A 15,452-nucleotide genomic window follows, 5' to 3' on the forward strand; every position below is an offset into this window, starting at 1 on the left:
CTTGTTGAAACCGTCCCACTCTCTCCTACTTGATTTCTGGCTTTTTGATTATGGTCAACAAGACTGAAACAAACAAAATCCGTTTTCTGATAAAACTTAGGCAAATTATAGACTACAATGTACTTACCTAGTCATATCTGGGACATAATGGATGTAGAATTTTGGATCATTGTCTAATAACCCTGCTGACACCCCCCCCCCCCCCAAAACCAGCCTGCTGACCAGCTATGACCAGCTAAAACCAGCCAACCAGCTGTTTTTTTTTCACCAGGGAAAACAAATACGACACGCTAAATGTTAATTCTGATACAAATACTTTATGCCACCCTTCTGTCACACATCGTTTTAGTTTCAATATAATGTCAGGTTTGAGTAAATGTATACAGATAACTGACAAGAGATTGTTACAAAAAAATAAAAAATAAAAAATTTGTTTCTGAAATCACTTTGCTCAACACAGACAATGAGTATTGCAGAGTTTGTGAGACTATACTTCCACTAGGCTGTAGAGGGCAGTCTATATTCCAATATAATATCAATATTAACTTCTCTTGGCATTACACTGACAAAGGTAACTATAGGTCTCAAAAAGAAGTAAAAAACAGTTCTAGGTTGATTAGAAATATTTTTTTTATTATAAAGAATCTGGAAAACAATAAATAGTTTCATTTGTGGTTACATGACCCAGGTGTGACCTGATGTTACGAAAATATGTAATATCTCTCACACTCTTTTGTTGATACCCAAGGGGAAAAAATGTGGTGCAGTTTAACAGAAATGAAATACATAGAATATACAAAAGCTGTCACTCTGGACTTTGGAAGACTGTGCACACACCTGCAACTAAAAATATTTTTACACAGTGCATTTGTTGAGGTGTTTGTCTACATATAAAAGAAATAGGACCATGTATACAATGGAGCACATTTTCATTTAAATTGTCAGAGAAAAAAATTGTTAATTTATTCAAACTTAGACCATCCAAAATGTAGGTGACTGTTTTCCTTGAGTAGAGCAGTAAATAAGATTTTTAGCTGAAGCCATAATCCTTGTTGATTCATAAAAAATAATAAAAAAATAAAACATATATATATATATATATATGCAGGCATAACAAAATTAATACCTGTGGCTTCTGATGATATATTGAGATCTTATGAAGCAAAAACTAAACATTATTTAGGCCTGCAATATTATAGTAATACATAGCCTTCCGCGAAATTGTTTGTTTCTGAATTGTTTCAAATATCTAATTCACAAGTTTGTTTATGGTACTAATTTTGTGTTGCGTAAGCCTTTTTTTTGGACTCTCTACTGATGGTGGCCATTGACTTTTTATGAATCACCAAGGACCATGGTTTCAGCCAAAAAATCTTTTTTACTGCTCTACACTCTTAAAAATAAAGGTGCTTTAAAAGGTTCTTCAAGCGATGCCATAAAACCATTTTTGGTTCCACAAAGAACCATTCAGTCAAAGGTTCTTTAAAGAACCATCTCTTTCTTACCTTTTCATAATCTAAAGAACCTTCTTTCAGCTTAAAGAACCTTCTGTAAAACAGAAAGGTTCTTCAGATGTTAAAGGTTCTTTCAGGAACCATTTAGCCAAAAAGGTTCTTCTATGGCATTGTGAAGCACCTTTATTTTTAAGAGTGTACTTAGGAAAAAAGTCACCCACATTTTAAATGGCTTGAGGGTGAGTAAATTAACAGCAAATTTTCGTTTTAGAGTGAAAAATCCTCTATATCCTGAGAATATGACCAAATGTCTGAAAATTGAAAAGAAAATTTATGCTCACATAAAAGTTCCCCTTTCTCAATCCTATTGTAGGAAAGTTCATTCTAGTGAATTAGTTTATCCCAAATGTTCCCATCATTCAGTATGTAGTGTAGGAATGTGTGATTCATTCTAGTGAATTAGTTTATCCCAAATGTTCCCATCATTCAGTATGTAGTGTAGGAATGTGTGATTCATTCTAGTGAATCAGTTCATTCCAAATGGTTCTCCTTCTCCAATGTAGTGTAGGAAAGTCTGATTCATTCCAGTGAATTGGTTCATTCCAAACAGTCTGCTCTCATTTGTAAAAGTCTGATTCATTCAAGTGAATTAGTTCATTCCAAACACATGATCTAATAAGTAGCGTAAGAAAATTGGATGGACAATGTCAGACAGACTAAATGAGCACCAATTCTATTATGTATTATAGTATGTTGGTTAAGTAAATTAGGGTGTTTCTGTATTTATTCCACATTTATCTGTTCAATTTTGATACCGTAAACCTAACTATGATGCTTCATTTATTTAATAAATGTGTTTCTGTACACCTTATAAGACCGTTTTGACACACCCTCCCACTGACCTGCATTGTCCTGATATTCAGTGCCTTTTTTTGCTCTTCCCTGAGAAGCAGAATTCATGTAGTAACGCATTCATTACTCTTTGCGATTTCAGGTTGCATAGATTTAGTAAACTTACAAGCCGCTCCTGGGGATTTTTTTATAACGTAATATCCAGTAAGAATGTCCTAGATATATTTTCATAATAACTTTGGTAGCTTGTGCAAGACTGCAATTAATCTTTCAGAGACCCCCTGTCTCAAGGAGCCTTTAGTGCTTGCATTTCTTTCCTTCTGTTTTTGTAAGCTGTGTTTCTGAGCTGCCATACAGCAGAGGTAGACTAAAAAGACATATGATTCCCAGACTGATGCAGACACAGACCAGAGATGATCCAACCGTGTTATTAAAAGTGATAGGAGGAGCGGTGGCCAGCAGCTGTGACTGTCTCAGCACCATGTCAGCTTCGATGGCCTTCATCTGGAAATGTGTCCCAATTATTGCACACACGTGAAACAGTTGATGGCTGTGGCCTGTAGGGGTCAGAAGAGAGACATTTACTTGAAAACACTGACGACTTCCTCAAGAAATACCTGTAGTCTTGTGTTAAAGATGTAGTTTTGAAAAATTTGATTCAGGACTTTTTAATTTAACAGATGCTGTCTGTATTATAAAAACCTTGGTAGTGAACTAGTTCATACACACTTGGGTTCTTCTACAGATTATGAAAAAAAAATCTACTATTTACAGTGCCTTGCAAAAGTATTCATACCCCTTTATTTTTTTCACATTTTGTTTTGTTGCAGCATTATGTTAAACTGCTTTAAATTACTTTTTTCCCCACATCAATCTACACTCGCTACTCCCTAATGGCAAAGCAAAAAATAGGTTTTTAACATTTGTGCAAATTTATTGAAAAAAAAAAAAAAACTGAAAAGATCCCGTTGCATAAGTATTCATACCCTTTTCTGGGACACTCGAAAATTTAGCTCAGGAGCATTCATATTGCTTCTAGATGTTAAACTGTGGCAAATTCATTTGAATGAGTATGATTTAGAAAGGCACACACCTCTCAGAAAAGGTCTAACAGCTGAAAATGCATATCAGAGCAAAAACCAAGTCCTGAGGTCAAGATGCCTGTAGAGCTCAGTGACAGACTTGCGTTAAGGCAATGATCTAGGGAAGAGTTCAGAAAAAAATCTGCTGCATTGAAGGTTCACAGAAGCATGTAGCCTCCATTATCCATAATGGAAGACGATTGGAACAACTAGGACTCTAGAAAATGTCTGCCAGCCCCCATCCAAGCTGACAGAGCTTGAGAGGTGAAAAGATGAGGCAATGGCAGATAATTGCCAAATGCAGATGTGCAAAGCTTGTCACATCATACCCAAAAAGACTTGAGGCTGTAAAGGTGCTTCAACTATGTACTGAGTTAAGGGTATCAATACTTATGCAATGTACTTATTTCAGTGTTTTATTTTTAATAAATTTGTAAAATTTGCAAATCTGGTTTTTGCTTTGTCATTATTATGGTGTATGGAGTGTAGACTGATGTGGGGAAAAACTAATTTAAAGCAGTCTAACATAATGCTGCAACAAAACAAAATGTGAAAAAAATGAAGGGGTATGAATACTTTTGCAAGGCACTGTATGTGGCATCACTTACCTATGTAGTCAAAGCGCCCCGGTGCCAGTCTCTCAGGTAAGTGGGTTGCAAACAGGAAGGCAGTAAGATAAGAAAGCAATGTATGTTGAACATGAATGGAGTTTGCCTCATTATTAGTGCAACCCTCACCAACACATAGAACCAACTAGAAAGTGGTAAGAGAAAAATAATGACAGGTTACGCCTTGTACTGTACTCATATTTATATATTTCCCCAGTGATCAACACATACAACATGATAAATAGATAAAGCACTCATTTCCAGAACACATCACAGCATTACCAACTTCATTCCTATCTGGTTATTTAACCTGACTGATCTGCGTCTGAACACTCTAGGTATTTGTGTTGGTTGTACTGTATGGTATGCTGAAACTTACCCTGTAGAAGAGTGGAATGTTGTCAAACAGGTAAGGGTAGGAGAAGGCAAGAATTCGCAACACCTTACTCAGCCGTGGGCTTTGTCTCTCGGAGAATCTGACATGTAGGGAAAGACATTTTTATGTTAGTTAATGATAACATCGGTTTCAGTGCCGGTGGTGAGGTCACGTAATTGTTAGTAACATTTAAGAGAGGCTGATTCATAAGAACTAAAACCCAGAAGCACGACATTAACAAAGTTAGGTGGAGCGTTTTGTGTTAATTACATTATGAGGCATATTATATTAAAAGACAGATAAAGAAAACATGTTAGTGAGTGACAGGGGTTTCTGGCACATTCTCTGTTTAAACTGTCACCTTTCATCGATGTCATGGTTGTAGTGAAGGAACGGTAAGCCAAGCCTTAACAAAAAAGTGGAAAACGAAAATAATATTAAACTATAAAACTACCATGTCATGTTTATATAACAAGTCTCGTATTTCACATACTTACTCTAGCACAGACTGAATTTATAACCTGTCTTATTTAATCATATACACTAACTTAACTACATTTTCTACTAGCATAAACAATTTTCATAGTAGTTTAACTTTTTCCAGTAACACTAATGTTTGAATATACATTGAACCAAACACTATCATAAAATCTTAGTTGATAATTCAGTATACTTTATTTTTGACTGTTAGTTACAATTTTGGGATTGGGATAACACCCCCCCTGTTTAACCCTGGCTCAAAGATGCTAATAAACACATTCTCACCTAGCACAGTTCTGAACAGTAGCACACATATAAAAAAACTAAATGTAATGATATAAAAAAGTGTCCTTGATTATAGAAAAATGGTGATTAATGGTGATTTTTTCATACTTTTGAACACATTTACCTCAAAATGATGGAACCTGACCATGTAGCTATAAAAGAGAGTGGCAAATTAATATTTCCTAATCATAAATTTAGTCTCAGCCAATGCACTAAACCAAACACAGTGACAGAGACATGTGGGACAAATTTTTTAACATAAAGTTTCGTAATTCTCGTTAAAAAAAAAAAAAGAATTAAAAAGGTACTTTAAAAAACACAATTAAATAAAATACAAAAAGTACTTCGATATAATTTTCATAAGTAGAAATTTAGGGGTTAGGGTTTGTGACAGACACCTCCCAAATCCAAGTACAGACTAAATGATGATTTTATATATATATTAAGCTTACTTATACTACAGGGCCGTTGAATGCTTGAATCTGATTGGCTGACGAACGTTCTAGAGGTGTGCATTATATTCAGGGAAACGCACGGCGAACGTAGTTCCAGGCAGCTTTAGACCGCAGTGCATGTCTATATCACTTCGCCATACGATTTCAGTTATTTCAAAGGTCCTTACAGCCCAAAACAGCAAAATAACTAAAACCCACAATAACACTGGCCAAACTAATAAATACAGTAAACATCCGGATAAAAACGACAGATTATTTCCATGTTTTATTCCACATTATATTACGTTTTATTATGTACGGAAAGCACAAACTCTTTTTCTCTCGCCCCCTCTCACTCACCTCACAGACGCACACACATAATGTTAGTTTGCACTCGCGTTAGCATTCGCGCTAATGTTGTTAGCGCTGCTCTGACGATTAACAACTTAAAAACGACATGACAGCTCTCACACGCGAGGAAACAACGGCGTGGTCTTGAAGAAAATGAACTTAAAGTCTAACTGTTAGTAGAGACGATGCTGCCAGTCACCTTTGAGAGACACACAGACTTGAGAGAGGTAAAGTCATACACTTAGTTTCTCTCCCTCACTCTTTCCGTCTGTCTGCTTGTCTGTCGGTCTGTCTAAACTTCATTATTAACGCCATTATTTTGCTCTTAACAGCCCAAGCGTCGTTACTAGTTCTAAAATGACGTTTTGGAACTAGCAACGAAGCTGTTGAATGAGCTGCGTAAGAAATTAATCCTACTCACAATAGCGTTTTAAGGATAAAAACGGGACGAATGTCTTGAAATATATCATTTGATCGATGTCTTGAGGTGTGGTAACTGTAGTATAAGCGGAATAATTGACTTCGGGCCGTAGAATTCTACGAAAATAATGCACACCCGAGGTGTAACGGCCACTCCGCTTCGCGTCGTGACCGCATCACCACCTCGGGTGTGCATTATTTTCTAAGAATTCTACGGCCCGTCGTCAATTATTCCTTACTTATGTTTTAAATATTATTGTGGGTTTCGATAGATAATGGATAGAAAGGATCTTAGTAAACATCTAATATTTGAATAGCAGTTTGCATCAATTCTGTATAATGGCCCATATAGGCTGAATACCAGTAGACTTCCTGACTATATAGTAAGCAAAATACAGTATATGAAAACAGTAGTACAGAATTCACTGCTAATTCACAGTATTTGTAAAACAGTAGACAAAAAGTACTGATGATGTGATTCTTGATGTGATTCTGTAGTGTGCATCTGATGGACACTTTACAGTCCATGAAGCCATGAGAAAGGAATGACACTGAAGGCATGCAACTGATACTCTGACAAATGTAGTACATGCAGATTACATGCTACACACATACTTACTATATACAACATACTTTTTTTGTGTGTATACATTTAGGATGTACTTATTTAAAAGAAGTATCTATGCAATTTCAGATGTAGCCAGCACTGGAAAAGTGAAGCTTTGTAGTGAATGTAGTGGTTTGGACAACTCATTTAAATAACAAATTGACAAAAATGATTCACCAACTAGATTTCTGAGTTTCTGTAATATAGCTACTGTTTTTAACTTATGTTATGTAAATTATGTTATGTAAATCAGGGTGTTTTTCCACATACAGTACTTACATAGTCACTCACCACAATTACATAACCCACATTTTTGCAACCTGCATTTCTGTCAGTATGGTGGTATGTTAGCAAAGAGGAATGTAGAATGGCATGGAGCCTTACCTCGAGTAGCAGGCCAGGCTGGTTGAGAGGATGGTGTTTATTACAGCTACAGGGATGTAGTATGCATGAAAGGTGCTGTTCACCCATGCGTCAGGAAAAACATATGCAGAGTAGCTGATCGCTGAACCTGCATAAACATGCAGTCAGTCACATGATTACAGCTTGATGCAGTGTGGAGGAATTGGTAATGATGTGTGAATGCGTGTCCGTTTGTGCTGTACAGTAAGTCTGTGAGGTTTTCTTGTTTTATAGTTTATGGTAACACATTATTTTAAGGTGTCCTTTAATTAAAGATGCATAATTACATGTAAGTAATCCTAACCCTAATCATATAGTAACCATATATAACACTGTAACAAGGAAACCTTCAAATATAGTGTATTTTTTAACTTGCTGGTGCAGGTACAATCACAGGTGCAGTAAGTCTTATGTACTTTACTTATGTACATATGCTGAATTTATTCATAGCCATATTACCATACTGGTTATTGTCTGGTATTACAGATTTTTAAATTCATCTGTATATTTAATTGTGCATTCTCAATTTATCTAAACTGGCAAATATCAAGATTTTAGTCTCGTATCAAGGATGCATTTATTTGATGAAAAATACAGTAAAAATTGTTTTTATTTTACAATTTTCTATTTGAATACATTTTAAAATGCAATTTATTCCTGTTATGGCAAACACTGAATTTTCAGCAGTGTCTGACTCCAGTCTTCAGTGTCATATGTAATATTGTGTGCTCAATAATTCATAATAGTTCTTAATATTATAAAAGTTAAAAATGTAGGTATTTTTGTAAAAAACATTATATGTTTTTGTTATACACTGCCGTTCAAAAGTTTGGGATCTGTGAGATTTTAATGTTTTATGGTGAAGACTTTTCTGCTCATTAAGGCATTGTTTATTAAATTAAAAATGTGGAAAAAACAGCAATAATGTGAAATATTATTGCATTTTAAAATAGTGGTTTCCTATTTTAATACACTTTGAGATAGAATTTATTCCTGTGATGCAAAACTGAATTTTCCGTTGATTTTTTTTTGGAACCTTTCTTTACTGGATTCTTTGATAAATGGAAAATTAATTGAACAGAACTTATTTGATTTTTTTGTTACTGTATAATACAGCCTTTACTGTCACTTTTGGTCAATTTAGCAACAAAAAACAGTTTTCAACATTAATAAAAATACGACAGTGTTATTTGAGCACCAAATCAGCATATCAGATTGATTTCTGAGGGATCATGTGACACTGAAGACTGTAATGACTGTGGAAAATTCAGCTTTGCCATTACAGGAATAAATGGCATTTTAAAATTTATTCAAATAGAATTTTTTTTTTTAAGAAAACTGTACAATATTAAAATTTTTTACTATATATATATTTTTTTTTTAAATGCCTGGGTGAGCATAAGTGACTTCTTTCAAAATATAAATAAACCATTCCAAACGTTTAGATTATCTTTACAGTCTTTTGAAGCTCTTTTAAAGTTAATCTTTAAAAACTATAATAATTTAATGACATTGTTAAATGTTTTATAAAATGGTTTATTTTATATTTTAGTCTTTTTGTTTTATTTACTAGCAATTGGCGAAAATCTAAATAATGATCAGCTTATGTGTTGGACAGAATTCTATTATCAGTGCATCCCTAGACGTACAGTATGTGACATTTGCTGTACATGATTTAATGTAATCTGTATTTGCAGTAATTGCGCAAGAATTCCATTGTTGCTATTAAATATTGCAGTACAGAACTTTGAACCCTGACCTTTATCTTTGTAGCAATATTTTCTGTTGCCAGCCAAGGAACTGATAGTGTTGAAGTGAATGTGCCTGTGTGTTCCTGTCTTACCGAGGCTGTACAGGCTGAGTGCTCCATAGTCAAAGAAGTAACAGATATGGCGAGAGCGGGTAGACATGGTGCTGAAGGTGTGGGCGCAGCTGGAGGCCAATGGATAAATACAGCAGGAAAGCAAGAAGACCAGCAGAGGCCATGTGTATGCATCATACCACGCATCCTCCATCAACAACACTGTCATCAACTTCCATAGAAAATACCTGATAGTGAAAGAGAGAGGCATGAGATGATGACAGACCATGATGTTGACACAGCACTGCAATGCTGCAACTCACAACAAACTATTTATACAGTGAAAAAATAATTCCGTGAAGTTTTCTGTTGCTGGAGTCAACATTGTAGGCAGGAGATGTAAAAATATATGTTTTGCATTTTATGAACTTCCACAGAAAGGCTAGAAGGACAACTGCTTACATACTGTAGCTTCCACTGGGGCTGGGTTTTGACAAAAGTTTCACAATTCGATTCTGATTAACAAGCTTGCGATTTGATTCGGTAATGATTATTTGGATATATATCAGATGAAGTACAGGCCAACTAATGCTTTATGGTCACTGAATATGTTTTTCTGAGGTTTTAACCTGGCATTGTTTATGAGCTGTTATATTGACTTATCAATTCTAATCTAGACTAAGCAATTCTTGAGATTTAAGAATCGATATTGATTCCTAATACTGTGTTGTTACCTGAATGATCCACAGCTGTGTATTTTTTGTTTAGTGATAATTGTTCATGAATCCCTTGTTTGTCCTGAACAGTTAAACTGCCTGCTGTTCTTTAGAAAACATTTTCAGGTTCCACAAATTCTTTGGTTTTTCAGCATTTTTGTGTATTTAAACCCTTTCAAACAATGACTGTATGATTTTGAGATCCATCTATTCACACTGAGGACAACTGAGGGACTCATATCCAACTATTACACAAGGTTCAAACTTTCACTGATGCTTCAGAAGGAAACACAATGCATTAAGAGCTGGGGGTGAAAACTTTTAAATAGAATAAAAATGTGTATATTTTTCTTATTTTGCCTAAATACCATATTTCTTTTTCATTTAGTACTGCCCTTCAGAAGATACTTACATGCTTCCCAGAAGTAAAATTTACCCTGATCTTCAAATAAAAAAAAAAAAAAAAATCACCCCCTGGCTCTTAATGCGTGGTATTTCCTTCTGGAGCATCAGTGAGCGTTTGAACCTTCTGGAATAGTTGCATATGAGTCTCTCAGTTGTTCTCAGTGTGAAAAGATGGATCTCAAAATCATACAGTCATTGTTGGAAAGGTTTCAAATACACAAAAATGCTGAAAAATCAAAGAATTTGTGGGAGCTGAGGGACTTTTCTGAAGAACACCATGCAGTTTAAATGTTCAGGACAAACAAGGGACTCATGAATAACTATCACTAAAAAAAAACAGCTGTGAATCATTCAGTTAAGAAAACAGTCTTAAAAATCAAGTGTGTGTAAACTTTTGAATGGGGTCATTTTTATAAATTCAACTATTATTTTCTCTTGTGGACTATATGTAAGCATCTTTTATGTGAAAATCTTATTCAGATCAGTACTAAATGACTTGCATTTTGTATGATCTCTCTTATTTTGGTCAAATAATTAACATTTTGCAGATTCTGCAAGGCGTATGTAAACTTTTGAGTTCAACCGTAGGAGCTTACATGGAAACTACATAATCTATATTTAAGCAAGTGAACCTGTTTTACTGTGGAAATGAGAAAAAAAAAAAGCTTAGGATGACAAAGATAAATAAAATGATTGTATTCAAATATTTAACCTGCCCAGACTTGCTCACAGAGTTTGTTACTATAGGGATGTATGTGACAGGATGACACAGAAACACATGTAGACATAACATGCACACATTGCACAAATCGCTCTTATCAGTTAAGGCTTCTATAGGTCTAGTTTAATCTCTAAAGACCACAGGTAAGGCTGATTTCTATGCTGTGCAGTATGTACAGTAAAGATAAGAATGAATAGTGATGATAGACTTTTGTAAAGGAGATTTGCTAAAGACATCATACTGTACATTCAGGGTTCCCACCCCTGCAGACCAGCTACTATATATATATTTACTATTAAACAAACACTTAAATTCCCTGGAAATCCATGGAAACATAACATCTACTACTTACAAACAGCATCTTAGATTTAGCAGTGTCAGCCTTACCCTAAAAAATTGGTATTTAGAGTCTTATTGATTCTAGTCTTTAAATCTCAGATTTTTAAAAGATGAATCTCACTTGCAGGTCTGATTTACTCTTGCTTGTTTTAGAGGGATCAGTGAGTTTAATATAACCAAACATTAACACAGAGTCGGGTTACAGATTCCAAATTTTGTCCTATTGATTTACTGCTGGTTGACTGTGTATTTAACTATTGTGTGGGATCAGAGGATGTGTTAGCTTTGAACTTTAAATAGACAAGTAATGGAAAAGTGTTTTTGCACTGAACTGTAAATTTACATATATATTTAATAATTTAGTATATGCAAGAGAAAGATTCAACACAGTTTATCATGCAGCAACCAACACTGCAACAGTGAGTTATGCTAGAGTACTATACAATTTATGCTGAATAGTAGAAAAAAAGAAAAAAGACTGTTAATAAATAAACTTGATAAAATAATATGTTTTATATTATATGTTTATTATAGCTTTATTATATATACATATGGGTCAAAGTTAAGACATCCACATCAAAGGAAATTCACAAAAGTGATTTTATGTCCATAGAAAGCACATTAAATGTAAATAAAGTGTCTACTTTTAAGGTTTCAAATAAGTTTTTGGAGAATAAAATGTCAAAATTTGATTGAAATAATGTTACACTGTCATTTAGTGTAACACAATATTTATGTAAAAATTCAAACAACATGCTTACTCTGACTTGTACATATTAAAATATATAAAAGAATAGTGGAGTATATTAAATTTAAAAAGTAAAGTAAGTAAAAAATTCTTACTGACAAATGGGCAAATCCTACGATAGTTGCAAATTTGAAAAATGTATATGTATTTGGTGTGAAGGTAATTCATCTTTTAATTTGTCATAAATTGATTTTTATTGTAAATATGCCTGACAAGATTGTTACACTGAACATTGTTACACTGACATTTTAGTCTGAAAAATGTGTATTTATTTTTTGCTCAGAAAAACAAAAATGCCATTAAATTAAAGAGAAAACGTTCAAATATTTTATATATATATATATATATATAAATATTTTTTCTACTGTTCTGCATAAATTGTATAGTACTATATATTTTTTTCTTTTCTATATAATAATATATAATAATATTTCTTATTTATGAAGTATGTTTCTGTTTATTACATGAAAAGGAAATATAAGGGTAGATGTGTGTGACTTAAAAAAGGTTTGTTGTAAAGCACTGGCTCGTAGTTAATAAAGCTATAGATTTATATGCAGGTCTGTAGTGTGTGGGATCCTTTTTCTTTTCTTTTTTTCTACTATAAAGCACTGGTTAAAATGAGGCTGAATCGAAAGATATTAATGATTAAATGTGTGAATGGAAGTTGTCTGGAAAAATAAGTAATGAAATGACAAGTAGGCAACTGTCTAAAATATTAACTCGGTTTAAGGGTTATGACTGACCAATATAGCACTACAAGCTTCAAGCCAAATAGACTGACAGAAGTTATAGAACCAATGGTGACATGAGTGACATGTTTTTGTCTAGAGAAAGCACTGTTGAGAATCACACTAGGAGCTCATTAGCAGTGCTGGTTGGACTTCTGTCATCATCCCAGCAAGGTGAAGTCTCTTAGGAGCGGCTCAGCTGGGTTAAAGCCCGGTGAGGGACGTAACAACCATTCTGGAGATTCTCAAGTCAAACTACTGTAAGTCTCAACACACCATACACACAGTCAGTCTAAATACTGTTGCCATGGAACCCAGAGCCATGTGCTATTAAAGTTGTGTGAGTTCATATACTATCATCTTTATAAGACAACAAAACTTGCTGTAAAAGCCATACTGAGAAAGTGGCAATGACATGGAGATATGCATATAGAGAGAGAGAGAGAGAGAGAGAATGTGAGCATGAGCGATAAAGAGTGACAGAGATTGCGCAAATGAACTTGTTTCACTGTACCAGGTTGGTAGAAAGTGTGTCCAGACATTGAGGGTCTCATTGGTGAGCTGAAAGAGACTCAACACACAGTCTGTGGCTGAGCTACTAGGGTGTCGATATCCAGAGATAATACCGTCCTCATGAAATGCCTACCATGGGAAACAAATTACACAAACTGCTCATTTAATAAAGACAGCAAACCAGTTCTCTCAACAAAAAGGTAAAAAGGCAAGTCAACAAAATAATAGGAAAATATATGTGGGTACCTTCAAGCTGTATCACATCAGGTTGCACAATAATAAGGGTAAAGAACAAAAATCAAGTGATTCTTGACCTCTATCATCTGTTTTCAACACCTTAAACTACTAGAGCTAGTTAAAATCACATCATCTTTTCTTAAATGAATAAACTTACTTTGGGCACTTGGTGGACAGTGAAGACACGCCGTAGTTTGATCAGGCTGAACATTTTCCCAGATGAACGGCCCTCAGTGCCTGACTGACTCAGGAGAGAGAGGCTAAACATACATCAACACACCAGCAGGTACAGAGAGACAAATGCACATACAGACTTTCACTCCACCTGATCAGAAACCGGCTCGCTTGGCCCTGCCCTTTTCATCACACCTACATTACTATCATAAACACACACACCTACAGCACTGAACACACATCTGGAACACACACCCGACACACCGGCTAGGTGAGAACGCTCACAGGAGCTATTCATGAGCACAGTATAATTATAGTATTATTATAGTATTATTATGAGTTTCAGAGGTCAGAGAGTTTCACTCCAAACTTACACATGAATGAAACCAACTGATCTGTAGACAGGTTTCCATAGTACTTGGCAAAAGTCATAGGCTATTAGTATTTTCAAAAACAATAAAAAATGGTTTTAAGGCAGTTATATCTTTTGCTGCAGTGTGTCAGTGGGAAATATTAGTTTACATTTTCTAAACATTCAAATTACCATTAATTGTAACAATCTAGTAAGATTTGTGTATGATTACATGAGGAAACTGAAGACAGACTAAATCCAGAAGAACTGTGGCAGTGTCTCTAAGATGCTTCAGGAAACCTACCTGCAAAGCTACTTGAAAAACTGTGTGCAAGGTTACCACGGACAAAAGCTGTTAAACACAAAGTGTGGTTGCACCAAATGTTGATTTGGTTTAGTAAAAGGGGTCATCGGATGCAAAACTAACTTTTACATGTTGTTTGAACGTGTGTGTTGACAGTTTGTGTACACAACCACCATACAATGATAAAATAAAACACCCAGTGGTATTTTTTTTAATCTTTAAAAGTAATAACCTATTTTTAAAATCATGTCATTCTCAGCTTTTTGACGGTGTGACGATACACCAACAGAGGCCGCTCCTACGATAGTTGATAGACATGAGCGCCTTACCTTAGACACGCCCTCACCGAGCTGAAATAGTCCGACTCCAATCGCCAGTGTGTGATGGAAGAGATGGATGTAATAATGAACATAGCAGTCGTCATTTACTCCCAACATCTGAGCCGCTGAAGATGCAGAGGATTAACGTTACTTTCGTTTTTGAAAGGAAAGTGCCGATCCCGATCTACATATGCATCTATGCAAATTATTCGGGATGCAGCTTCACCCACAGCAGAAGTGAGTATAAGGGTTTTTTTTATGCATCTTTGCAAATGGTCTTTCTTAATAATGTGCTAGTTAGCAAGTTTTGCAGCTTAAGGGGCCGTTCACATGTCACACCTAAAAATGCGTGGAAAACGCTAGGCGCGCCGCTTTCTTCCTTATCAACAAAGCGCTTATCAAGCCGCGCGTCTACATTTGAAATAACGAACTTGAGCGCGCAAAAGACGCTACATGTGAACGGCCCCTAACCCAACTAAATGCGACTAAAGTAAACATTACGGCTCGTCATCTCATGGATGAGATGGGCGGGGTGAGCAGAGCTCATTAGCATTTAAAGGAAAATGCAATAGAATAGCTTGCTCTAAAAAGGGCTGATTTTGACAAAAGAATGTTTTTACACTACCACTGAGAAATTTTAACCAATGTATGTTATAGACTTCTCATTAGGACCCTAAAGAGTCATATCAACTTGTGGAAAATGGGCATCTGATGACCCATTTTAGTTAATAGAAGTAACT

General features: G+C 35.1%; 1 protein-coding gene across 2 annotated transcripts; it reads right to left on the minus strand.

The window, feature by feature from the left end:
- Positions 1-605: 605 nt before the first annotated feature.
- paqr5b (progestin and adipoQ receptor family member Vb) lies at positions 606-13,865 on the minus strand. 2 transcript variants are annotated; one of them, XM_073837070.1, is made up of 8 exons: positions 13,720-13,865; positions 13,327-13,454; positions 9,195-9,400; positions 7,334-7,460; positions 4,734-4,778; positions 4,376-4,472; positions 3,997-4,141; positions 606-2,863 (listed from the first exon to the last, which is right to left on the minus strand). In XM_073837070.1, the coding sequence occupies exons 1-8, from the start codon at positions 13,828-13,830 to the stop codon at positions 2,604-2,606; spliced, it is 1,119 nt and encodes a 372-aa protein (XP_073693171.1). In that variant the 5' UTR covers positions 13,831-13,865; the 3' UTR covers positions 606-2,603. The 2 variants fall into 2 exon arrangements, with proteins under 2 accessions (XP_073693171.1, XP_073693172.1); XM_073837071.1 differs by lacking the exon at positions 4,734-4,778.
- Between the last annotated feature and the right edge of the window lie 1,587 nt (positions 13,866-15,452).

This window comes from Garra rufa, chromosome 3 (assembly GCF_049309525.1).
Source record: "Garra rufa chromosome 3, GarRuf1.0, whole genome shotgun sequence".
Lineage (NCBI taxonomy): Eukaryota > Metazoa > Chordata > Actinopteri > Cypriniformes > Cyprinidae > Garra > Garra rufa.